This window comes from Haemaphysalis longicornis, unplaced genomic scaffold (assembly GCF_048455015.1).
Source record: "Haemaphysalis longicornis isolate Haplotype H1 unplaced genomic scaffold, Haemaphysalis longicornis Haplotype H1 scaffold_2, whole genome shotgun sequence".
NCBI classification, from domain to species: domain Eukaryota; kingdom Metazoa; phylum Arthropoda; class Arachnida; order Ixodida; family Ixodidae; genus Haemaphysalis; species Haemaphysalis longicornis.
The window spans coordinates 75,421,584-75,448,246 of NW_027526295.1; the positions used below are offsets into that span (position 1 = coordinate 75,421,584).

General features: G+C 46.1%; 1 protein-coding gene across 1 annotated transcript in view; it reads left to right on the plus strand.

Annotated features, from left to right (window-relative positions):
* Nucleotides 1-26,663, plus strand: part of LOC144167192 (neprilysin-1-like) — a 51,206-nt gene that overhangs the window by 4,335 nt on the left and 20,208 nt on the right. The window contains exons 2-6 of the mRNA XM_077696540.1: nt 864-915; nt 4,066-4,130; nt 6,739-6,842; nt 13,330-13,389; nt 14,066-14,170. Of these exons, the coding sequence (XP_077552666.1) occupies nt 4,067-4,130; nt 6,739-6,842; nt 13,330-13,389; nt 14,066-14,170 (333 nt within the window). The 5' untranslated portion in view covers nt 864-915; nt 4,066. The remainder of the gene's footprint in view (nt 1-863; nt 916-4,065; nt 4,131-6,738; nt 6,843-13,329; nt 13,390-14,065; nt 14,171-26,663) is intronic.

Sequence of the window (26,663 nt, forward strand, 5' to 3'; positions counted from 1 at the left end):
TCTGACATGTGGTGTCCGCACATTATCTCGGTCATTCGCTCCTCTGAGGGGCAAAATCCTCGCCCTCCCCTCGCGCTCCTGAGCAGTCGGGTCGCGGAAGCCGGCGGTAGCCGCTATGCTTAAAATTTCTGCTTTCGCCAGCGTAGCCTGTGGAGAGGGCTAGGGCAGCCAGCGCGGACCATGGCTTCCCGGACTAGAGAAGACCCCCACCGGGCGGGCGTCCAACCATCTGCGCCTGATGCTCGTCTACATAAAGTTTATTCACTCCACTCGCTGAGAACAAGCGTTTCCGAAGCTGAGACACTTTATTCCGACGTTCTTAACCAGTATTTATTTCATGTACAACACCCCCACAACAATGCCTTTAGGTGAATGTAGTTATGTAATAAATAAATAAATAAATAAATAAATAAATAAATAGCCTGAGAGAATTCTTAGGGCGGCCCATTATCGCGGAAACTGGCCAAGCTGGTCAGTGCTCCGTGAAGTATGCCGGTAGCCGGCGTTCAATACGAAACTTCTCGCGGTCACGCCCATGATTGATTAGGCGGAAGCAATGGACTGAACGCTCGCAGGACAGTAGGAGGAGGCCGGAAATGTGTTCTAAATGGCATGCGGTTCACTATTGCCGAATACAAATGTTTCTGGGAAACTGATCTTATTACTTAAAACTGTTGCAGGTAGCTGTGACTTAGTACTTATAACTGGTACTTATTACTTATGACTGTTATAAATGTTCGAAGTTTCGCTTAAGTACCCAGGAATCAGAACGACGGACTTCCTTTGTGTAGCACTGCCAACAAAACCATTATCGTGATAATGGTGCGTTACTTTACAACGCGCTTGTTTTACATGTTTTACAGTCATTCCATTGGGCTTCTTCAACTTCTCTGTTCCGACCACAGTGTTGGAGAGGTACGTGTTTTTAACTTTGTGTTAGGCATCTGTGGCCCCTTTATTTTATGCCCGATAGGGCGCTAAAACAGTATATACTGAAGAATAATCGCATCTGGAATTCATGTGTCCTGTATAGATCGCATGCTGCTTGATGATTTCCGTTGTTTTAGATGCCGAGCATCTCATGCTCGGGGCTCTGTCACTCCCTCCCTTGTCGATGTCCGCCGTCCACACACCCACTGCGCATGCCTGGCCAGACACCGCTGATGATGATTGTGGCAGGATGCCCCTAGGGATAGGCCAACCAAAGAATCCATCATGAGATAGCTTCTCGTTCAACCACCATCGTCATCCTCCCGTAGGGGAACCCTGAGTACCACATCCCCACTGCGCATGCCTGGCCAAGACCGCTGTTGATGATTGTGGCAGGATGCCACTTGGGATTGGATTAGATGCGAAGCATCTCATGCTCGAGGCTGTGTCCCTCCCTTCCTTGTCGTTGTCGTTGTCCGCCGTCCGCACACCCACGGCGCATGCCTGGCCAGGCACCGCTGATGATGATGATGATGAAGATGCCCCTAGTGATTGGCCAACCAAAGAATCCATCACGAGACAGCTTCGCGTTCAACCACCGTCGTCATCTTTCCGTAGGGGAACCTTGTCACACCCCCACTGCGCATGCGTGGACAGGCACCACTGATGGTGATTGTGGCAGGATGCCCCTAGGGATTGGCCAACCAACGAATCCATCACGAGACAGCTTCGCGTTCAACCACCGTCATCTTCCCGTAGGGGAACCCTGAGTAGTATGCGAGGCATTCCACCTCTCCTCTTCTCTCCGGCATTCCTCCTCTCCTCTCCGACGCTCCTCTCCTCTCTGGCTTTCCTTCTATCCTCTCCGAAGCTCTTCTCCTCTCCGGGATTGCGTAACGAATGGCAAAACCTGCGGCTCCGCGCGAGATAATGCCAAGCAGCTTAGGGTTAGAGACGCGACGGTGGCCGCTGCATACTCCGCTGGGGGCGTCACTGTAGCTCCGCGGTATAAATGACCCGCGCGCGCGCTCCGCTCCACTCATTCTCCTCCCGCAACGCCGCGATCGAACTGAAAACTAATGGGAACTTGAGTCGACCCCATGGCTGCTTCGCATACTACTCGGGGTTCCCCCACGGGAAGATGGTGAAATTGTTTGCAAGTCCCAAGGTAATGCAGGAGAAGGGACAATGCAGCGTTGCATATAGGGCGGGACAGAAAGGAATAGGAAAGAGACATGTTATACAACTCTAGAGATACGCGTCAACCATCGTATCGCAATTGAAAGCGCACTATATGTTGGTGGAAGGAAAGAGAGTCAATGGTATGACTCTTTGCAGCAAGTGACACTGCTGAAGCATGGTGCCATCAACGCAGCAAGCGTGTGTGAACGAGCTTTTCTGTCGAGGGACTCAGTGTTTTCCACCAACACAAGCGGGGTACAGTAGTAGTCTGTCACCCACGGTGTCAGCCAAGGGACGAAGGAGAATGCCTCCGTGATTGAGGCAGTGGCGCAATCACACACTCCTGGTAGTGACATTTAGAGGGTAGGGCCGAAGTTTGTTCGACTGTTTGGCAGTTGGGGTGAAATGACGAAGCCGCCGCCTTTGTCTGGCCGCCGCTGATTGAAGTCACAACTCGGCGTAGGTCCACCAATTTATCGTCAGGTGGCGGGTTTTCACATTTTGTGAGCATAGGAGCAACAACATCCATGTTCCTCAGCAGAAACGTGTTTCACTACCCTTCGAAGAGTGGCCACCAAGTCGCACTTTACACTGTGTGCGAGGCTACTAAATTTGGTACCTCATTTAGCAGGCCATTGTTTGAGCATCATAATATGCAGCCTTGGCAAAATTTTGTAGGTTAGGCGAATGGTTTGTGGGCAACAAATAATTCAAAGTGGTAGCTCAAGTTTAACTTTGACCAAGATATTTTATGGCAGAAAGAAAGGTGTACTTTAGCTTTCCGGTATAAAACATTTTGGCCTCGCTCGAGAGGTGAGTTTGTACTTTGAAATTTCTGCGGCCTAAGTAGTTCCGTCATGCCCTAGAAAATGTTTATATACTTCAGGGAACCACTTCAAGCGACGTTTCCTCATTACTCGGTAAAACGTCTTCGGAGTTGACGCCCTAAGCGCTGAGTTAATATGGCTGCAATATGGCTGCACTTATAAAACCGCTGAGAGCACACCAAACATTAGGCTGGGTGCCACGAAGTAATTTTAAACAGAAATTAAATACTCCTAATGACGAACGGGTAGCGAAGACTTTCCGGTACATGTCTTCCAGTTCTTTGAATTTTTTGCTTAATAACAGACATGATCCGGGGAGACTTATATTCGTAAAATAATTATCCCAAAATTGACCGAACATCACTGTTCAAAAATGCTGCGCCTTATATAGGCTCTTCAGCTGTTGACGTTTTGGATTACCTCACGTTCGTTGAATACAAACAGATACTAACAACTATTTTTTTATCATTCGGGCTGGACTGGTGTTCACAGAATTGCTTCCCTTGAGCACCCGCAATCACAGCTGAGTGGCTGAGGGGTATGTTACTGAGGATGAGGTCATTGGATCGACTCATGGGAACTACGCCCATTTATTCCACAAAAGCGGGAAACATAAACTACTGCGCTACGCCTTTAACGCAATCAAAGATAGTCAAGTGGTCCAAGGCATCAGCCAATCCGTAGGTCTTCACTACTGCGTGCCTTGAATCCCGAATGTCGTTTATAGGTGTACTACCCCATGAACATTCTCTGGATATGCGCCGGTTTTTACAGCTATTTTTGAAAGCAGGTTACCGGACACAGCTGAGGCTAATTCATAGTTTAAAGACGTTGCACTTTGTTCCTTAAATTCATCGAAGATTAACCGATTACCCCACTGAAATGTAATCATGATCAAAGCAATATTATTTGCGAAGTTGCTTTTAATATTCACTTTTTAAGAGCATAAAAATGAAGATTGTACTACGGAAAATTTACTTTTGCTGGCTTTTTCAAGAATATTTTATAAACATAGCACTGTTGCGAGGTTTCTGATAAGTTTTATCTTGCCTGTAATTTTATTTTCTTCAAAGGTTGCAACTCACGTGCCTTCGATTTCTTTCCCTTAAACCGCTCGTTTTCCCAGAATGCTCCACATCCCGAGAGTTGGACCACGCCTTGCCTCCTGCCTCATCAGGGCCACCTTCGCAGGTAAGTTTGAGTGCTTTTCAAGAGACAAACATCACCGTCTCTAGCCCAAGGGTGTGGGAAATATACCCCGAAATTTACAACACAACCAACGAATCCAAAAATAGTAACATAAAACGTTTCCGTGTTCCAGAACAAGGAGTACAAAAAGTTAGAAGTTTACTAATGCCCTTTTTATGGTCTAGCAAACTCAAAAGTATTGGTGCCACATCCCCGAACACCTTCTCTCATAGTAGTCACCATTTATTTGTTTATTTTCCCACCAAAATGACCCTCCAGAAAAAGCTGATCACCCAGGTAGAGCCCAAAGAGCCTGACGTAAGCGAGTCCAGGCAATCTGCGGAAGCTACTCCGTCTCACGCTGCCATACAGGAAGCAATGTGAAATATCTTACGCGAATAAAAAGCCGGTCAAATGCCGCGAGAACAGCATGCTGTTACCTGAAGTGGCAAGAGGTGAGCGAGAGACAGCGAATGGGTTGATTGGCGGCCTTTCCGCTGCGCTGTGGGAGACGTCCGCTTCGTGAGGCCCTTCACCTCCTCGGGACCTCTTGTAGCGACTGGGACAGGTTCTTCAAACGTTTACTCGATCCACGAATCTTACTCTCAGCCTCATTTTGAACTGAGGACGATATTCCGAATGCCCTATATACTCTAACCTCCAGTCGATAAGATTGTTGAAAACAATTTTTGCAAATAAAATATTGCCGTATCCTCCAATTTGCCTTGTCGAGGAAACACACCTCGTAGACGATGAACTCACAATGCGGCAATACGACTTCTTAGTGTAACGAAGTCATCAACTGGACTTGTGCTTGAGTGGTTTTTATTTAATGCAGTAGGCTCAAACAGGGACATCCGCAGTATCTTTGGCGGTGGCCGAGGGGATAAAGGCATGTTGCCGAAGATGCAGCTATGTTTAACCACGACGGCTCAACCGTTTTCTCGAACAAATGTGCAGCAAAAATCGGTTCTAGCCATCTGGTTCTGTGGCATTTTTAGGTGTGCCGACATCTGCTCACATACGCCAAGGTATTCGGGAAGTTGTCATTCCAAAATCAAGCATCAATACCCCTTTCGGCCGCATAAAATGTTAAAAATGGAGAAAACTAAAATGCAATTTGCGGAAATGTCCGCAGAAAATGTACATTTTCTTTTCGAAGGAATTTTTGGGTTGGTTGGTGATGGCGAGTGAAACTTCATGATGGAGAGTGAATAAACACTCAGGGATTCTAAAACATCCGCCAGTAAATGTTTCATACACTTATTTTGTAATCTGCAAAGAATGCCCAAGCTTTCACTTACTTCCCCCTCCAAAAAATGAGATGTATATCTGTAGTATCACGAAGAAACCGCCTGATGCATAATTTTGTGGTGCTCTACAACATTTCCATGAACACTTTAGTGATAAATCTGATAATTGCACGTTGCTAGATGAAAAATAAGCGTTTTTAAATGCTTAGGGATACACTAAACTCTGGTTGTTCCTTCACATTGACAACTGTAACCTGTGGGCCACCGTTCAGGATCCTGGTAAATATGTTTGTAGAAGTGTTGCGTTTTTTGGAACCTTGCATCATACTTGAACGCTCCAAATACCTATTTTAATTCAACGCTTTCCTGTGATCGCAGCTACATACCGTATGTCGGAATATAGGTCGACATTTTTTACCAAACATTTGCCGAGAAGTAACCCCTCTACTTATATGCCCGTCATTGCCATAACGTTAGTTGTCATCTGGCAACCAGGCAGACCATAAGGCCCATCCAAACTGCAGAGGCGCCATCGCCGCCGACATCAATTGGACGCGCGGCATGTTTTTTGCTGCTTCTTTCCCTGTTAGTGAGCGTGTGTGTGCTATTTTCTCACTCAAGATAAATACAGGCGCGTGGGAGCAGTTCAAGACAGCAGTTAAAAGAAATGTCATGCAGTATGCCCAAGCCGACTGTAAAATGTCTTACTAGCACCACTTCAGTGCCAGCAAGAAGAGTGGACGCCACTAGCGTAAGCTCAAAGCGCAGCTCTTGGTATCGAACGCTACGAAGACCTGGTTTCGTGGGGGCCGCCCTGTGCACTTGTAACTAAAGGACAAGGTGGCGACTTCTATACGCGATCATGGTGCGAGGTCCCTATGAATCTATGGTCGGCGACAACCCCAAGTCGCCTGCTGGCAGCCTGCACAGAGCGTGTCTGGCGGGGCTCTGCATATGGGTGTCCCATGCTTGGTGCTCGTCTCCTGATGACAAGGTGCTGGGACTGTCTAAGAAGTGTTCTATAAGCAGGTCCTCGGAATGCACCATGACCTGCTGCGTGGAAGATAACGAGGCAGAAGTAGTCGTACAGCAATATTTGAGAAGTTATAATCAGTAACCTCAGACAAAATGTGCTTCTAGCCCCAATAAAATATGTCTCTCATTTTCTCCCATTTCTCGGCCGCATGGTTTGGAGGTCGACCTATTTTCCGGCTTGACCAGGATTCCGACTTTTAGGGCACCCAATAATTAATAGAAAGTCTCCTAATATTAGACAGGCCCTATAATAAGGCAGACTCCTAACCATCGCTTCTGTTTTGTTGCATCAACTAACGAACACTTGATTCCTCTATCTGCAGAGAACTTCTACATACCCTACCGTATTTACTGGACTACAGAAGCATCGGCAGCCCTGAAGGCTAAGGCAGAATGCTACGAGAAGCAGTACCAAACTGTCAAATACGTAAGGGCTATGCACCAATCATATATTACTTTTGCGTCGTGTGCACGCCTCTGTATTGTTTTCCGGTGTAACTACAATAGATTTGTCGCAATAAGGTTTAAACTGCTGTCCCTTCGACAGCTTTATCGAAAAGTCCTTGGGGGCCCTTTACGCTCTAGGCTAAAGCTTCCAAGCCGACTAAAGATGCAGATGTAGCGTTTTCCGTCTGTGGCTACATAATGAGCGCGTGGACAGCCGCGGAATCACCTTGTGATAGGTAAACAGTTCTTCATAATATTGTGCTGTTCGTCTGCGACGGGCTTTTGGATGGAATTTCAACTTAAAGAAAGTTTTCTTGTCGAGGGTAAACAATAATGGTGGACAAGGAGGACCTGCAGTATTTGTTTAGCGATATACGACTTCTACACAACGCATAAAAAATTTGCATGACACCTCATGCGTATGAAGGTGCTTCAAATGTGCTAGCTAATCTCAGGGACCGTCCGTTAGAGGCTGTTCAAAAAGACTTCACAGCAGTGGTAAAGCGTTGCGACAGACTAACGAAGCAACTAAATACGCTTCAAGGTGATGGTTTGAGTGGTAGTACGAAGTTATAATCTGTATAAGAAGTTGAAGCCAAAAGGATATTGATAAGGAAATTTAGTTTCATAGGCCCAAAATCTGAAGTTCCTCGGCTCAAATAAGATACCTATAGTAAACATTAAAGTGAAATCTTGGGACCGGCGGCATTCTCACAGTTGCAGCTGGTGCAACATCCAAATTTTGTTTCATTTACAAAAAGAGCAGTGGCTGGAAAGGCGCCCATGGCCAGAACACGGACTAATATTTATTGACCTTGATGTGCTAACCGGATAATGCAAATAAAAATTGTTACGTGAAGTGGGGAAGAATCAAGCCTTCCTTTTGGTGGCGTTTACTGGTTTCTATGCCAAATCTGTTTCGGGACCCTTATAGCTGCTTATTCAAAGGCATGTCAGATGGTGAGAGACATGTTTTAAGCAAGCTTCAAATCCGCATTGCTACCTGTATTTGTTTCTGTGTCCCTGCAGTACCTTTATTCAGTCATTTCGCTTTCTAATGGAGTAGTTTGTGGCCAACATTTGTTTCGAATGGTAGTGGAAATTATTGTTCCGTTGGATCAATATTTTAGTAAATATTATTTTATATTTATTCACGCATGTTTTTGTGACCCTACTGATGAACCAGGTGTCTTGAGATCAAAAAACCATGCTGCCTTAACTTCGTTTCGTTTCGTTTCGTGCTAGATAAAGTACGTTCCAAACATGAAATTTCGTAGGACACGACGAAAAATACACAGAAAAAAAAAGTCGCGGCAGAGAAGTGACACCAACAAAACGATCGGGTTTTGACCAGCAAAGACAAGACACTGGTCGCAAACATTTTCTCCAATGAATAAAGCAGCTTACCACGGGCCTACTATCCTCATTCCCGACAGCCCTGTCCAGATCCACTCATTAAATAAGGGAAAGTCGATGGGGGAGGCGGCTACAAAATTATTCTGCGGAGTACATTCCGATGGGACCCGCCGCGGTGGCTCAGTGGCTAAGGCGTTGCGCTGCTGAGCACGAGGTCGCGGGTTCGATTCCCGGCCGCAGCGGCCGCTTTTCTGATGGAGGCGAAAAGCAAAAACGCCCGTGTGTACGAGATTTCGGCGCACGTTAAAGATCCCCAGGTGGGCAAAATTAATCCGGAGCCCTCCACTACGGCGCGCCTCATCGCCTGCGTTGCGTCGGCGCGTTAAAACCCAACAATCAATCATGTACATTCCGATGAGAGCTCGCGAGTTTGTTCCTGGAGCTCAACAAATTCTGCAAACCGCTTTGAAAAGTACAGTGCGGTACTTTTCAAAGCGGTTTGCGGAAGGCTTTGTGAGGTGAAGATCCTCTCGAATAGTGATTTCGGTACGCCTGTTCGGCAAGGATCTCAAGAGCACCAGCTGGTAGGATACTCTCGTTTTAAACTTCTGGAAAAGTTCGTTTGCTATTTTAACTGCAGAGCATTTCAGTAACTCACGATGTCACCCGCGTTGACGTCCGTAGTCCGCACCGCACTCCTCCCTACTATAAAAAAAAATACTATCCAGCGCCCGGTTTCGATCCCTCGACCCTGCGGGCGGAACGCAATGTACATGGTGCTCTACCGACTGCGCCACAAAGCCGACACAGAATGGGACGCTACGAACGCGCTTTATATCGTTGACTCATTCAAATTACTGCTGACGAGCGCTCTTTCGTCAGCAGTTGCCACAAGTGCAACAACATTACCGTAACGAAAACTACTTCACGTCGTGCGCCCCCGGAAATGCTCTGGATTTAATCGTGCCCCTCGCGAGGGGGATGTTTCACTGCGTCTTCTCTCGGTCGCGGGAACCGTGGCGCCATCTGGCGGAGGCGCGGCACAACTCCTAGCACTTTCTTTGAGAAAGCGCCTCGAAAGCGCGGCAAATATGAAATAGGGATGACGCGCTTTCGAGGCAATCCGCCGACGCGGCTTCTTTGTGTACAGACTCGGCGGCGAGCGTCCCGGGATTCTGGTGCCGACCGAACCCCATTTTTTCAATAGCTCTGTTCACCCGAAAGATGAAAAAAGAGAAAGAAATGAACAAAAATAACGACTTCACGAAAAAAAAAATCATCAGCCTATCAACTTGATGGTTGGTGGCTAGGAAGCTGCATAAAATACATATGGCGCTCCTGGTTAGGAAGTACCCACGTACTTATCTTCCTAGTCATTGGGGAATAGTATTATTTTAAAATATTTTTGTCTCTTTATTTATTTATTCATTCATTTATTTTTATTTATTTATTTAGTCACTTACTTTTTATTTTATATTTACTTATTTATGTATCTATTTATTTATAGTGTAAGCGTTTATCAGACCCAAACAGGAGTAGGCATCAAAACGAAAATGCAAGAGCAAACTTCAAATATTGTCAGACCGCATATGTGAATAACGTAAACTTTTGTACAGCTGAATACACAAATGAGGAAAGACACGCCTAATATACAGTTTATGGCCAACTAATATGAGCCCAAGAGGTATAGGAGGTACATAAAAATAAACGTGGTGTATATTTATGTATCGTTGGGTCCCATAGATTCTTGACTTTGCCACCAAAATGTCGGCACAAACTCCGTTTACAACCTCACGCGATAGCCAGTTCCACATTTCAATAGCCTACGGAAAGAAAGAATATTTAAAAGTGTCGCGATTGGATATGAATGGCCGCACAAATTTGCGGTGGCATTTTACAACTGACATGGTGATAAGACGGCGCGAGATTACCGTTTCCGTTATTTTTTAGACCGGTGTGAATCTGGCTTTGTGATTAGCTGATGAAACCTTGAAGAATCGTGTGTCCCTGTCCCTCCAGTAAAACCCCATGCGTTCGCAGCAAAAGGGAATTCTGTAACGTGTCCAGTAACTTTACCACGGATGTGGTAACTTTACCACTTCTGTAACTTTACCATGGACTTATGATGTCCAGTAAACGAAAATCGCTGTAATGATAGGCTACGCTTAGCCGGTGATTGTATAAGAGAAGGTTTTGGCAAAACGAGAGACGCCTATTTTCTGGAACAATACTGCTGATATAGATGTCAATGCATATTGGCAGAAGTCGGGTATTCGGTAATGTTTACAACTTCACCATGTACTAACTGCTGATCGCAAGATAAAACTAGGAATAATGATGGAGTCGTCTTGTGGCCTCTGTTAAGAAGGCCGTTTTTTTTTGGAACGTATTGAAAAACAAGAGTTACCACTGCTTTCTACTGAGCTTTCGCAATAATAACATCTTTACCGCAACGAGGTTTCTCAGGAGAACAAAAACATTACAATAACACGTATCCGCCTAAAGCTTAGCTGTAATGGAATAAAGTATTCACGTATTGAAAAGGGAAGAAATACACTACTGCTAAAAAGGAAATACATTGATACCGTGAAACTGTTTAACTTGGGTTTCGTATGCTGTAGAGCTACACCTGAGGCAAAAGAAGCGACTTAGCGGAATGCTCAGCGTTAATGTACAGCACTAGTGCTACCTAATTTTAGAATTAAATTAAGCAGCTCCATTCAAATAGGTGTCCTGACCTGGAATTGTAATTAAGGCCTTTAACAACCCCGTATGCACTAAGGTACCGGGAGAGAAGTACATAGACGGAATTATTAACACAATCACACTTGCCAAATAAAAAATGACAGCATCTCCACTCCGTAGATGATGGAGAGAGTGCAGAGTACAGACTCGAAAAGACATCCAAGTTGCACCCCGAATGCCATTCGATTTGCACCCCGACCATCATTCGATTTGAGCCGTGAGTTGCACCTTGATTATTCCCTAAATGAGCATGAAACTTACGGCTCAAATCGAATTTCGCTTGATTTTCGCTTCATGGTTGCGGACGGACATTGGGAGGTCGTTAGGTACTCCGGACCGTTACAGGCGAGGGAGTAAGCCGTTTGACTCACGGTTACTAACTTACGGCCGTAGCCCAATGAGTAAGACGACTGACACTAACTCTGTCTGGCCTACCTGACACAGACACGAATCGTGTCGCTGCCTGTGTGATTTCTTGCGATTGTAAATGCTATGCGCACGGACGCGGAAGGATGTTGTGAAGTCCTAAGGTACTCCGCACCTAAATACTCTACATTTACTATAATAACCACATCCCTGACATTGGACTCGGAAGCCATGCCACGCCACAGTTAACGAGTGCGCAGAACAGACCTACACGATTCGTTAAGGGCAGCAGAAACATTTCTTGTTGTACACCTAAGCTTCGCTTTTGTGGCAATATTTTTTTTTCAAATGGATATCAAAACATTTTTCAGCATATACTCTAAAGAAGTTGTCTACGGTGCCGATTTAATTCTGTTTTAGTGATGTCTGATCAGCACAAAGACGGTGTCAAGAATTGGAAGAACGCTTTAACGAGAGGAAAGACGTTTTTTGTCAACTTATGTAGGAAAACTAAGCATGCATGGCTCTTGTATTTCATGGCTACACAACCGGATGGCTAGGAGAGCCCATAATCCGTGGTTAAAGGTATTTTGCAGATTTGAAAAAATGAAAAGAAGAATGCACTTTGGCCTATGTAGATGTACAAATGGTGGCTAACAATTTGCATAGAGTTCGGCTACACGTTAAGTCCCACATTTTTATTCCACGTCGTGCATTACGCATACAGCTGCAATACCCGCCCCAGTCCTTAGCGGTCGGGTACTGATGGTATCTCAGTGCTCGTACTCTGGGCTTTAGTAGACTATATTAGCCGCTTTGTACGCCTTATTTTGGTGCACGGCTGGATTGACTGTGCTCGAACTGGGCGTGAAAGTCGACATTTATAATACTTTTGTTTCGTATGCGATTAGGGAAAAAGAAATACCTTCTTGCTTGATAATGAAGTAAAAACGTGTTTTTACTTGCCAGAGTAATATGCTTCCTTTTTTTGTACATTTATCCTTATAGGGAAAAAATAGTATGTACAGTTCAGACCAGGTAGGGAAAAATAGGTTTTGAAACATAGCAGAAAAGGAAGTTTGCAACGCGCCTGGGATATTTCACAGAACCCGACAACGAAACTCACATTCATGGAGCCGGCTTCATAGAAAGTATGTTCAATTCCTAAAGCGTCTGCTGGCCACCGTCGGGGTGCTACCAAGAGACATCTTTCTTTATGCGCATGAGGCTAATCTCCATTCACTGGCATCACCGGTATCAGTCCTGAGGCCACATAAGCGCATGCACTGCTTCTCACATTTTTCGTTCCTCGTCCATAAAAGGAACCTCTATATGAGCAGTGTTGTACCACTTTGATGCACGAGACTTTTCTCTTGTGGATTACGTCTTGCAAAAGTTTGTGTATTGACCCGACTCTATATATCCCTCCGAAGCGTAATCTTATTTCTCGAGTTCAGCGTGGTGCTCCCTGCACAGTGGTATAATTACAATTGATGCTCATAGGGGAGGGGGGCTCAATTTATTGGATGAAAAAATATTTGTTTGCAGCAACCCCAAGGTGCTATGCGTGCTGAGCGCACACGCATTCGATAGACGAAAGCATTCTTAGGCGAAAGTTGAAGAACTGCGTAAGTGGAATTACGCGATCCCCTCCTGTACGATACTCTTAGTAAATGCATTTGTTAAGTTACGAAGCCAGAAATCGAACTTCAGCAGAATAAGTTAGTAGTAGCAACGCGTTTCCATAGTCGCCTCGCCTTCGATAGACATTAAGTTAACTTTGAATTAGCTGATAGTCAAAACAGGCAACATAATGTTGGCAAACACCGAAAATGAGTCATTTTTTGTGGAATATACAGTATACGTTTTATTTAGATGACAGCAGCTGAGTGAGACTAGCGTGATGAATTTGCTTTGGGCTACTTTTGCTGCTTTCTATAATGCACGGGAGTGTTGATATAGCCTGGCGCTTTCTAAAATAATGGCATTTATGTTTTTAGCCACCCGTTTCAATATTTACAAGAATCGGAGACAACGGTGGACTTCGCGTCGCCTATGAGGTAAGCACGCTGCTATCTTTAGGAATGGTGAGGTGCCCACTCGGCTGACCAGTCAATGAAATATTAGGCATATTTCTGCCGTCTAGCAGAGTTTACCGCGAGGTAAGCGCGCATAGTGACTCCAAACAAGTAATAGGAAAATACAAAAGAGTAACTTAGGGAGAGGCGAATTGGTATTGCTTTATCCGAAATTACAGGTGCAGTTGTTAAGCAATATTTAGCCAGAAATGCCCTAAGTACTAATGTATTAATTGGGAAATGTCTCCACCTCTGGTATAATCAGATTAAATTTTTTACGGAAGCTTGTAATTAATCGTTTTGCAGAGCTTGCTTTGTTACCATGTCAGCTGGGGGATGAGGTAGGAAGATCGGGATGATTTCTTTGTCTTGGAAATATTACTCGCAATTTGCTTAAAACACAGCACTCATGAGCCATTGTGACGAGACAGCACCGTGTTATGAGGCTGAGAACAAAAAAAAACACTTCTTTTCTGCCTACAGCCACCTCCAAGCGGCATGCGTGAAGGAGGAACAAGTTTTGCAAACAATCATTGTTTGAACAATTTGTGGCAATCTGCGTGCTGTTTCGCACAGAAAATGAAATAACTCGAGACCAACCTCAGCATATTTGGAGCTGTATATGGACTGCGTTTGTTTCCTTTTGTCCTTAATTCAGGACTTTCAACAACTACTTTTCACAAAGAAGTACCTGGGAAAAAACTACCAGCTTTCCGGAACAGATCTGTCAACAGATCAGATATTCTTCACTTATTACGCTTTGGTGAGTAAAACTGGCATGTTCTCACGTATGTCCAACATCAGGTTAAAGTTCCCGATTTCTATGCTCACTATTTTCTGCAATACGATTGAGCCCTCAAGAGTGAGGAAGCACGAGTGCTAGAAAGAGGTATTTTGGGCCCGGCCTAACAATTGCCGGGATATAACACAATCATTCCATAGTTTACCGCCTGGTGAACCAAAAGTAAAAGCTACAGCACTGTAGATTGCAGCAATCACATCTTTAAACGTCTTGGAAGAGGTTACAACACATTTGGCCTACTACAACATCATGTCCGAATAAGCTAAACAGTGAATTTTTTTTTATCCAAAGGAGCATAATGTTACGTATGTTCGCATAGTATGGACCCAATTAAAGGTTGGTCACAGAAGCATTCGTGTGGTGAAAGAACAGAAATATTGGCGCGATTATTTGTGAACTGGCACATTTCTTTCACAACATTAAAAAATCGTACAGGAGCTATTCCGCAAGCGCCATGACGGAAACGATATGTTTCGGACGTCGGAAATCTCTGTATAACCAAGAGAAAGACAATTGCACAAAAGGTGAAGCCGAAATGATAGTCATGAAGTCTGAAGGGCCACTGTGGCTTAAATTTTAAGGCGCTGTGCTTAGACGAAAGACGCGGTTTTTATCCAGGCGGCGGCGGCCATTTTTTCTGATGGAGACGAGAAATAAAAACGTTCTGTGCCGAGATTTCGGCCACGTTAACTAGCCTCTAGGCGGTGGCGCGTAGCCGAGATATAGTTTTCATGCGTTAAATTCCGAATACATGGATCGGGAGATCTTGCACAAAAACTATTCATGTTCTAACAGTATGCTCGGCTGTTCGGCGCTGTTGAAGGTAAATTACTACTACGAAATTGCTATGAGTTCTAAAACTTTGCATTTGCTTATCAATAAGGCTACCACTAAAATGAACTAAATTACCCGCTCGTACAATGAACCAATACATTCCGATCAATCTGCGGACGTTTGAAACAGCTGCCCCTATGAACACTGATGTGATTTCCTTCAACATACACACACACATTAAATAGTTCTTTTTAGGATTTATTTTAGGATACGAGGACAGACGCACTCGGCGATAATGAGGGCTCAACATGGTACTGCATGGCATAGTACCTGCCAATGGACACAGTCTTTAAAGTACGTAAAAGCTATGACAGGATTGTTACATTTATGAAACCATTACAAATAACCTATCGTGGCTGCAGTAATATCAGGAATAAACTGTGAAAGCACGGTTGTTCTTTGTAGTAAGGTAGCCTACCGATGGGCCGATGGGGCCATCGAGGGCCCAACGGGGTCTATTTACCTGGCAGGGAGCTCCGGGACTTCTCCAGCTATCAGTGTAAAGCTGGATAAGAAAGAACTACCCGCCCCTGCTTTTTTTATGCCATATGTTAAATAAAAAACCTCATCCAAACATGATCCGGTCTGCACCGATGTATTCTTTCCACCACTTCCAACGATGGCCTTCCCAAAACCTGACAACTACCCTCTTTTCTTGATAATCCAATCTCTTGAACAAGAAAAGTGGATTGCCTCACATTCCGTGTGATTGATTCGGAAGTTTCCGGAAAGCATTATAGTTCAATCCTATCGTCATGTGTCAAGGGCGCCCCCGTAGAGGGGATGCATCAAAACCCCCCGAGAGACAAAAAATAACGAACAAAAAAACGGAAATTTGAAGTGCGCGCCAAAAACGCACCAATGAAAGAACGCTGCACCGAAACACCGAGGCATCGTGGTCAAGTATGGTAGCACACTGGTCAGCCATTCAGAGAGACAGAGAGAACAAACTTTATTTTCCGCAGGACCTAAGTCCAGGTCCTAATTTTAAAGTTCAATTCACCGGATCCACGTAGTACTCCAGAATGTCCGTGCGGATCCGGTGCACGTGTTTGTAGAGAGCTTCCTGGGCAGCCTGGATGTTTACTGTCGGCGGGGTAGACAACCAGAGCTCCCAGGAGGTGATGGAGGCGAGGGATGGGTCAAGTGATGGCGGGGTGCAGTCCCAATAAGAAGGAGGTATGGATGGGTAGGAAGAACAGGTGGGACAGGAAAGATGGCCAGGGCGCCGATTGATGCGGTGAAGAATGTGATGGGAGGGTAGTGAAGAGAACTCCGCGCAAAAGACCAGTGGAGTTACGACCATATATGAACATGAAAATGCATGAAGCCAAAAAGAGTGCGCCGCGACCACACCCACAGGGGTTAAAAACCGGGCCCACAACGAGAAGGGGAAGGCAAGAAACAAGGAGGCGGCAGGAGTACGTGAGCTTCAAGAAACGAGCAAGGGAAGCGTGGCCAGGCCAACGACTATGCCTACCAAGCCTGGGCGGGAGTGGAGCCGACTTAGCTTCGGCTGTGGCATCCTAGGCACATCACGAACTGGTGTATTCGTGGCCCCAGGGGCGGCGGCCGAGCAGCTGTGGCCAACGTCCACGTCCCGTCGACCTTCGTTTCGACGGCGCCGAAAGGCTACGTTCGTGTCGAAACTACCTGGGACCTCCAGCAGCAGCAGCTATGAGAGGGTAGCCACCAAGAAAACTCCCACCTCCCCTCGCGGGAACCCCTGTGTAGATGAGACGCATAGGCGGAGCGGTGAAGGGACCGCGTTTTATAGCGCGCATAACGTTGAGGGGACTGCGTAAGCCGGTCCCAGTCGATGACGACGGTGGCGTACTTGTAAAGCGGCGTGGACTCTAGGTGTTTGAGCCAAGCGTGGGTGTTGCTTCGCCGGAGAACGGCACACCGGTTATATGCGAAGCGCGCCCGAAGGAGAGGAAACCGCGGAAGAGAGAGTACTTCAAATGCGCCGGCCCCAGCGCGTCTGCCGCGGCTATGACGCAACGTGCCGCGGCTATGACGCAACACAATCCAACACAATCCACTTTAATCCAATCCAATCCAAATCCAATCCAATCCAATCCAATCCAATCCAATCCAAGCCAAGCCAATTCAAGCCAATCCAATCGAATCCAATCCAATGCCTCTCGCGAGAGAGTGTTCGCTATCGGAGAGGAGAGGGGGTGAGCGGTGGAGAGCGCAGCTGGCGCGGCGAGGAGAATGGGGGAGGGGCGGACAACGCCGCCGCCGCCGCCGCCGTCGACGACGACGACGACGCCGGAGGGACAAGGCGAGTGAATCAGATGCTCTGCATCTAAAAACACGTCGGGACGCGCGGAGCCCACGCCGTCCAAGGAACGACCGAGCTCATTGACCGCCGGAAGCGAAGCGGTTAAGAAATTAACTAGGATTTGATTTCTTGAGTGTATTTAAACTAATGGTGTAAAGAGTTTTGGGTTTAGATTTGAATTGTATTTTGGTATATTTTATTTAGGGACTTGGGTGCTTATGGTTTGTATGAGTTTTTAGAGTGCTTTGCTTTAGGGTTTTTTTCAAGTTTGCATTAAATGAGTCGTTTGTCAAGCACGTCAACGGCTTTCCTGCATCCATCTCTCTTAGCTGGTCAAGAAAACCTCATCATCCATTCATGTGAAAATGTGAACAGCAAGACCAGGTTGTTTTCTTAGGACTTGCTACTGAGAAGATAAAAAGGGTTCCAAAATTAATCTCCTTAAGAATCGTGTGTTTTATTCTCCCAGAGGCGGGGACCTGCCCCAGTTCTGAAGTTAAATTGAATGGTGACTCGATACCTGTAAATCAGGTGCACAAGTTCTTGGGTGTAGTCTTTCATAAAAGAAACGTACATTCATTCCACATATCAAACAAGTTAAACACAAATGCTTTAAAATTATGAATAGTATGAAGGTCTTCTCACACCAGTCCTATGGTGGAGACAAAGAACTTCTCCTGCGTGTCTATTCCTCCCTAGAGGAGTCTTGGCTGGACTACGGGCGTGTGGTTAACGGGTCGGATAGTAAAACAGAACGAAAAATGCTTGATCCAGTGCTTCCCTCAGTGCTTCGCTTGCCTTGGGGGCTTTCCACACTACCAAAGTGTAGAACATACACGTTGAATGCTACAAATGGTGCTTAGAACATGAAGGAATGTACGTAGATTTACTATATGCTTTCCCGATCTCCTCAGTACCCACCCGTTCAGACCTTCAATTAACGATACATCCGTGTTCCAGCTCTTTGTGAATAGCACATATGTTTATCTAGCCCTTTAGCTTAGGGCAGGGGTCTCAGACTCACATGAGTTAGCGGGCCGCAGTCACGAATTTTAGTCCCGAAGGGGCCGGGATAGTCATGAAGGTTGAAACGAAGGGGGCGTTGTGCTAACAAAATGTGAGATAACGCTGCCATTTGAAAGAAACAAGTAGGTCTTTCCTTCTTTCCCACATGTTGTGCATATGCTTGGTCATTCCTGAATAGAATTGGCGTCAGAATTTGAGACACATATTGATACCGATCTACAGGATGATTAAAATGGGGACGCCGATTCTGAAATATAAAATATTTGTTCCACAAATATGCTTTAACACATGGTGACCGCATTGGGTGCCTCTCAAAAAAAGGCTTGAAGGCAGTTGCGTCTGTGTATCTTACTAGAATAAAGCGTTATTGATAGTAACGGACGAGAAAATATTGGGAGTATCATTTAGGAAAGTCACAAAACTCTATTCCTTGAGAAGAACAATATAGCTGTTATTGTTCTAAACATGCTGGCTTGATGCCTGGCAACGCTTGGCTGCGACTAGAGAAGAAATGTCCGCAAGAACTTCTTGCGCGGAAACGATCATCATGGGCGATCGCAGGTGCTCATCAGTCATCCTCGACCGGAGAGCTGACTTGTTCACCTTCAACAAGGAAAACAGGTGTTCGCACAAGTAGGTGCTTCCGAACATGGCAATGATCCTGGCAGCCTGTTTACGTAGCGTCGGGAAACTTGCGTCGTCAAGAAACCTGTAGAAGTCTGGTACAGCCACGTCCTGAAATGTCTGCTTCAACGGGGTGTTAGCCTGCAGCTAAAAAAGTTCCATCTGTAGTTCGGGCGCGGCGTCATCCACCGGCACCGAAAAGGCAACGAAAAAATTCGGAATTCATCGGCGAGGCTGGCGATGTCTTGGAAGCGTCCCTCGAATTCTCTTTGGAAATCATGGCGGAGGTCAGCGAAGTTATCACAGGATTGTTTATCCACGTAATCCAGTGACCTCACTGTTAGAAAATAATCAAACTTCTGAATTCTCATCCTTCTCTCTCAAAGCTGCAATTTGAATTGAAAGGCCTGAATGTCTTCATGCATTTTTGTGATCAGTTTGTTTTTTTCCCTGAAGTTTAATGTTGAGGCAGTTGAAATGATCAGTGATGTCAGTGAGGAACGCAAGAGAGACAAGCTACGTTTCGTCTGACAGCTCAACAATGGCCCTGTTCTTGCTTTTCATGAAGGCGTCAATTTCGTCTCGGAGATCAAAAAATCGTTTCAGCACTCTTCCACGACTCGGCCGTCGCACCTCTGTATGGTACAAAATTTCGCCACATTCGTTGCCAACCCATTCTAAAAGAGATACAAATTGGCGGTGGTTAAGAGCTCTTGAACGGATGAAGTTCACTGCGCTGAGCATGATTTCCATGACGCTCTTCATTTGCAGACACTTGGCCCACAGCGCTTCTTGGTGGAAAATGCAGTGAACCGCGGCAAATTGATTGGTGATTCCGAGTGCAGCGAGTTTCGTCCGCAATCGACTAACAAGCCCGCTCTTGCATCCCACCATTGAAGGCGCACCGTCTGTAGCCAAACAAATAAACTTTTCCCACTGTAGTCCAGCGTGTTCGACCACTCTTTCGAGAACAGAAAGAATATCCGCCCCTGTGGTCGTGCCTTTCATTGGGATTAAGTCCAGGAGTTCCTCAGTGACGTTGAGATTTTTGTCGACACCCCCTACAAAAATAGCACATTGTGCTCTGTCTGTAATGTCAGGGCTTTCATCAACTGCAATAGAGAATGCTTCAAATTCATGGAATCGCTTGATTAATCCTTTTTCAATGTCTCCACTGATCTCGTTAATTCTCTGGGCGACTGTATTTGGAGACAGGCTTATTTTCTCGAATGTCTCTTTCATGCTGGGACAGGTAGCATCAGCGACTCCGAGCAGGCACTGCTTCACGAACAGACCTTCAATGAACGGCTTGGATGATTTGGCGATAAGCTCAGAAATGACGAAGCTTGCCCTTACCGTTTCGTCCCTTGCATTGACCGCCTTTTTGAGCAGGTTTTGCTGCTTTCCCAAAGCCACCTTGAGTTGAGTCACGGTGTACTCGCGAAGGTTGCCAGTAAGAGCACCATACTTCTCGTGATGGCAAGACATGAAGTGGCGTAGAACATTGTACTCCTTCGGTACAGCCACAGTCTGGTGGCAGACTAAGCACAACCCCTTGTATCGTGATTCCGGAAAGAAATAAGAAAGTTCTCATCGCTCCTGAAAGCACCTCTTCTCGTCTTCCACTTTGCCTTTTGCAGACTGCTTGGACAACGACGTTGTGTCCCGTGAGACTTCCACCGCAGAAAACTTCGTCGTTTGCAGATCTTCCAAAAAATAACAGGTCAAAAAGACACCTGTCACATTTACGGATGCGACAGGCGCGTAGGAGCACAATTATGATGTGCGCTCTATCATGATTGACTTGGGGCGCCGCTACCTTTCACAGTGCTGTCAACAGGTTGCGAGTCGAAGAAGAGGCGCTTAGTTTTGTGTCTCGATCTGGAGTGTTTGATGTCTGGAAGTACACAGTTTCGATGTGCAAAGTGCAGTCTTTTCCGCAGCAGCGCGATGTCGCTCTCTCCCAGGCCATAAATAACGCTGCGACCCGCGCCTAAATGCACGTGGGCGCATTTTGGAGCCCGAACGCAGAATCCGACGTGTGGCTGCGCCATTTTCGCCACATCTCCAGCAAATTAAATGTGTTTGACACGAAGAAGAACAGGAAAGCAAATATCCGCAAACACCACTGAACGCCCGGAAACCTTTGCACTTTCTCGGAAGCCTGGAAAACTCCGGTCAAGGCGCGTCTTCTCATTAGCGGCGTGAAGCCCTGTTCGCGGGGTCATAAAACGCCGCGGGAGTTTCTCCGCGGCCTGTGCTCGATTCACAAGTCGCAGTTGCTTACGACCATTGTGCACCCGACTTAACGGCACCAGAATTGAGGGGCCTCCGGAAAAGAGGGGTGTCCACTCTGGTAACGCAAAGCTGTGAAAGACGATATCCACGCGTTTTCGAGCAGTCTCTGGCCATCTGCGTCTTTATCTACACAATCAGGGCGCGCAGTCACGCTTTGCTTAAAAAACAAAAATAAATGAAACAAGACACTGATGAGAGGGCCGTGGGCCGCAATAAAAGGGTTCGCGGGACGCATGCGGCCCGCGGGCCGCGTGTTTGAGACCACTGGCTTAGAGTGACAGAGAAGGCGTTGGTTCTCGTCATCTCCGTTTTAGACTTGTTCACATCATTCACTGATACTTTTACGAGACAGTTGGACAATGCCGCATGGCGCCATAGCCCGGCGTCAAACACTGCGAGGAAACGCGGGCCTGCAGACTGAGCGGACTCCGCCATGGCTGCTTGTAAACAGTGTAAGTAGGTCTTTCATAACTTTTCTTCGTTTGTGTCCTGGGAGCGTGCGGTGTCGTCGTTGCCGTACTGTCCCCAGCTTACGCCGTCACGGATGCGACGCAATACTCGAGGGTACAGTGGCCGCTCCTGCAACCGGCAGCCTCGCCACGACCAGATCTAGACCAAGTTCCCCCGCCTCGTCCCCAGGCCCGTCACTGACGATAACATGTTATGCGGCGGCAGGACATGAGCAATGAAAGATTATGAAAGATCTGTTTTCCCAAATTACAAGTAGCCATGGCAGATCTCGCTCAGTCTGCACGCCCGCCTTTTGCTCGCCGTCATTGACGCTTGCCAATGGCATTTCAATAAATCTTCGTGTTGGGCTAGTTTGTATCTAGATTGATTGATTTGATTGATTGTAGGGTTTAACGCGCCGACGCAACGCAGGCGATGAGGCGCACCGTAGCGGAGGGCTCAGTATTAATTTTGACCACCTGGGGATCTTTACCGTGCGCCGAAATCTCGTACACACGGGCGTTTTTGCTTTTCGCCTCCATCAGAAAAGCGGCCGCCGCGGCCGGGAATCGAACCCGCGACCTCGTGCTCAGCAGCACAACGCCTTAGCCTAGTTTGTATCTAGACATAATGGGACAAATAGCGCTGTTCTTAACACGACGACGACAGCCTAAATGAAAAAAAGGACACACCAAACGGAAGATGTGGTGTGTACGTATACCGTATGTTCATGGTTTAACCCATCATTTGAAAAAAATAGTGGCTAAACATGATGTACAGATGGTTTGTTCTACGCCAGATAAGCTTGGAAGCATGTGCAATCGGGTTGAAAAAGCTCTGGAGACCAAGAAAATGGGCACTAGTAGAGATAATTGTTGTGGTGTTGCGCACATGCGCAACTTTATGAAGTGCTTTGTTGGCATTGTATACAAGGTCCCGCTTGCTTGCAAAAAGACATACATAGGGCAATCAGGATGATGTTTGAATATAAGGCTCAAGGTGTGTCAGCAGACGGCTATTTCTGGCACAGCACTGCGCCAAGTGCAAATGCACTCCTGACTCCCCAAGCACGACGGTACTCTTTAAATGAAGGGACAGAATTGCAAGAGAAATCTGCGAAGCATTTTCTATGGCTTCTGGCTCCGAAGGTGAGTGCATCAGTGCTCCGTCAGTTTCGTTGCTGGAAAGAGAAACTCAGTATCTAAAAAAATGTTGAATGAAGTGATTTGACTCGCACGCGCATTGGGAACTGATACGAGGTGGCAGGGGTATTTGTATGTTGTCTTGTTTATTATACTTTTCACAGTTGCTAGTAGCGCAACTGCAGTTTCGTGTGTCCTTTTTTCCGTTTATGCTGTCGTCGTCGTGTTAAGTTCAGCGCTATTTGTTTCATTATGGGCACTAGCGCTATGGGGCATTGTCTGACTATCCCGTATGTTACCACCTTGGCAACTTCAGCCGGCGTGATGTGATTTATTTTTTACAATAAAATGTAAAAACAGGGTTCAAGAGCTGCGATTTTGCAGCACAACACCCTACACCGATTTCACACCCCACATCAGACAACACTACTACTACTATGTGCGTTTTATTGGCGCAAGGGCGTCTGAGGCCAAAGAGCGCCAAGACAAGGTTTGTTCACGTTTATTGCTAAAATACCATGGCGATGATGGTGATGTACTTGATAAAAAATAGTGTATAGATGGGTGTAAAGGGCCCTTACTCTAAAAGGGGAGGATGATTAAGATAAGAGGCAACAATGATGATGTTTAAGTGTGCCAGTGCTGGGGGCATCATAACATGACCCTAGCTCCAGCGATGGCAGTGACGTCCCTGAAACCTGTTATGAAAACGCTCCGAACCACCCTCACTGTCATCGGGTGGCCCTGATGTCACACATGGTATGAGATGAGTGCTAAAAATCCAATGTCAGCGAGGTAGGCTAAAAGGCGTTCACTTCTGATCGGGGGTTGATCGGATAAAAACAAAGATGGGTGTAAGGATATCGTGTAGGTGTATAGTTCGGGGAAGTGTCGTTTCCTTGCTTCATGGTATGCCAAACATTCAGTCAATACGTGGAGAACTGTAAGTCATCGTCCGCACTTCTCACAAGCAGGTGGTGCTGTTCCGTTTAAAAGGTATGAGTGAGTAGCATGTGTGTGACCTATCCTTAATCTACATATTGATATTTCTGTGAACCTGTTCCGTTTGTCTGTGTTGTATTTCCCTATTTGTGGTTTTATAATGTGTAGTTTGTTTTCGATTTGTGTGTCCCACTGTAACTGCCAGCGCCTCCGAATCCAACTCCGAACTGATTGCTTCATGTCTAGGTAGGGAACATGTGGAATATCTACAACACTGCGGAGAGCCGCCACAGCGGCATTCTGATCAGCAATTTCATTGCCCGAAATGCCGCTGTGCCCAGGTACCCAGCAAACTATTACAGTGAGTTTTAGAGCGTAGGCAGCCATTATGGACTTTATAAGTCGATTTAAAATGAAGTTCTTCGTTGGTTTTCCTGAATGAAGACCTAGTACTACGCTTAGGGAGTCTGTAAAAATAATGGAACTGTGTATTCTGCTTTCTGTAATGTGTTCCACAGTTGTTAAAATGCCGTGTGCCTCTGCTGTGAAAATACTGGTACTTTTGTTCATTGTCTTTGTGATAGCAAAGTTTGGGCCATGTGCAGCGCATGACACAGAATTAGCAGACTTGGAGGCATCTGTGTAAAACGTTGTGTAGGGATATTTATGCCGTAGGTGTAGGAAATGCTGTAAGACGAGTTCTCTTGGGGCAGTTTTTTTGTTAATGGCTCGAAAAGATAAATCACAAGAAACCGGGGACATTTCCCAAGGAGCGACAAGGTCTGTGATCGAAGTTCTGTAAGTCTCGGTAAAAGAAATCCCAAGCTCCTCAGCTTGCACTTTCACTCTCAACGAGAAGGGCAGAGATTTAGACGGCCGACTGAGAAACAAGTGCATGGCAGAGCTGTCGTAGATAATAAGTGAGGAAGGATGATTTTTTATAGATGTTGTCTTCACAGCATACAATAGGTCTGTGTATAAGCGCTGGTCTTCCAGGCACCACTGATCACATTCCACGTATAGGCTTTGCGCAGGAATTGTTCGGAAGGCTCCAGACGAAAGGCGAAGCCCCATGTGCAGAACAGGGTCAAGCATTTTTAAAGCGGTTTTCGAAGCTGACCCGTATACTACGCTCCCATAGTCCAACCGCGACTTCACTAAACTGTTGTAGAGACGTAGCAGGCACAGCTTATCTGCGCCGTAGGAGTGGTGGGATAGGACTTTTAGGATATTCATCGCCTCTATACATTTTATTTTGAGTAGCTTTATATGAGAAATAAATGACAGCTTTTCATCTAGCAGAATGCCTAAAAACTTGTGCTCCTTTTTCACAGGCACAGCTACTCCATTGAGCAGGACGGTGGGCTGAGGGTGAATACCACGCCTCTTCGAAAACAGGATGCATGTGCTCTTTTGAGGATTTAGCTTAAAGCCATTTTCTTCTGTCCACTTTACAAGCCTGTTTGTGGCAAGTTGTACCTGCCGCTCACAAATAGATAGATTACAGGACCGGAAACTGATGTGAACATCATCCACATAAATGGAGTAAGAAATTGTACGGGGCAGAGCTTTTCCGAGGGTGTTCATTTTAACTATGAAAAGTGTGCAACTCAGTACTCCACCCTGAGGAACGCCATTTTCTTGCATATACAGCGCAGATACTGCAGCCCCGACCCTCACTCTGAATGTTCGTTCAGACAAATAGCTTTGAATGGCATTAAGCATATTTCCACAAATACCAAAAAAGTTTAGGTCCCGCAGGATGCCGTAGCGCCAAGCAGTGTCACATGCTTTTTCCAGATCAAAAAATATAGACATACAATACTGTTTGTTCACAAAGGCATTTTTCACATAGGATTCAAAAGCGACAAGTTGGTCCATTGTTGACCTGCCCGACCGAAACCCTGCCTGGCAGCTGTCGAGAATACCATTGTATTCCAGGAAGTATAGTAACCTTCTGTTAATCATTTTTTCGAACAGCTTACACAAGCAGCTGGTCAAGGCAATGGGGCGATAACTTGAGACGCAGGAGGGATCCTTTCCCTGTTTAAGCAATGGCACAATCACAGCCTCTTTCCATGTCTTAGGAAAGTGCCCGACCCGCCATATCTTGTTAAACAAAAAGAGGAGAGTATGAATTGTGTCTGTATGAAGGTGTTTGATCATGGTGTACGTAATGTTATCAGCACCTGGCGCAGAAGGCTTGCAACCGGCCAACGCAGTCATGAGCTCGTGAAGAGAGAATGGACAGTTATAGGAGTCATTCGATTGTTTGTGGTCACGTATGGACTTCTGCTCAGCCGACTTTTTGTAGTGCATAAATGTGCTTGTGTAATGTGAGGAGCTTGAGATGTGTTCAAAGTGTTGCGCCAGCGCATTTGCCTGGTCCTCTAAGGTGTCACCAGTGGTGTTAACAAGGGGTAAGTTATATGTCCTTTGTCCATTTAGTTTTCTTATCCTACTCCAAACCTTTCGCGTATCTGTGACGCCGAATGCGCCTTCCCATGGCTTTGGCGCGCTTGAATGCTACAAGGTTGTCTGCAGTTGGATATCTGCGAAGAATGCCCCACGCCTTGTTCTGTGCCTGGCGCGCTTGTCGACATTCTTCATTCCACCAGGGTCGCTTTAGGTTACTTTTGCTACCAGAAGTCTGGGGAATGAATTTCTCTGCAGCATCAAGAATATGGGCTGTGACAAGGCTACACGCTTCATCAATACCCAAGTGTTCTATGGAGGTGTGTGAGAGTTGAGATTTCTGCTTAAATTTCTCCCAGTCTGCAGCGCTTTCTTTAAACCTTTTATTTGAGGTTGCAGGGTAGGGATCTTTGTCTAGGCACTTCAAGATTAC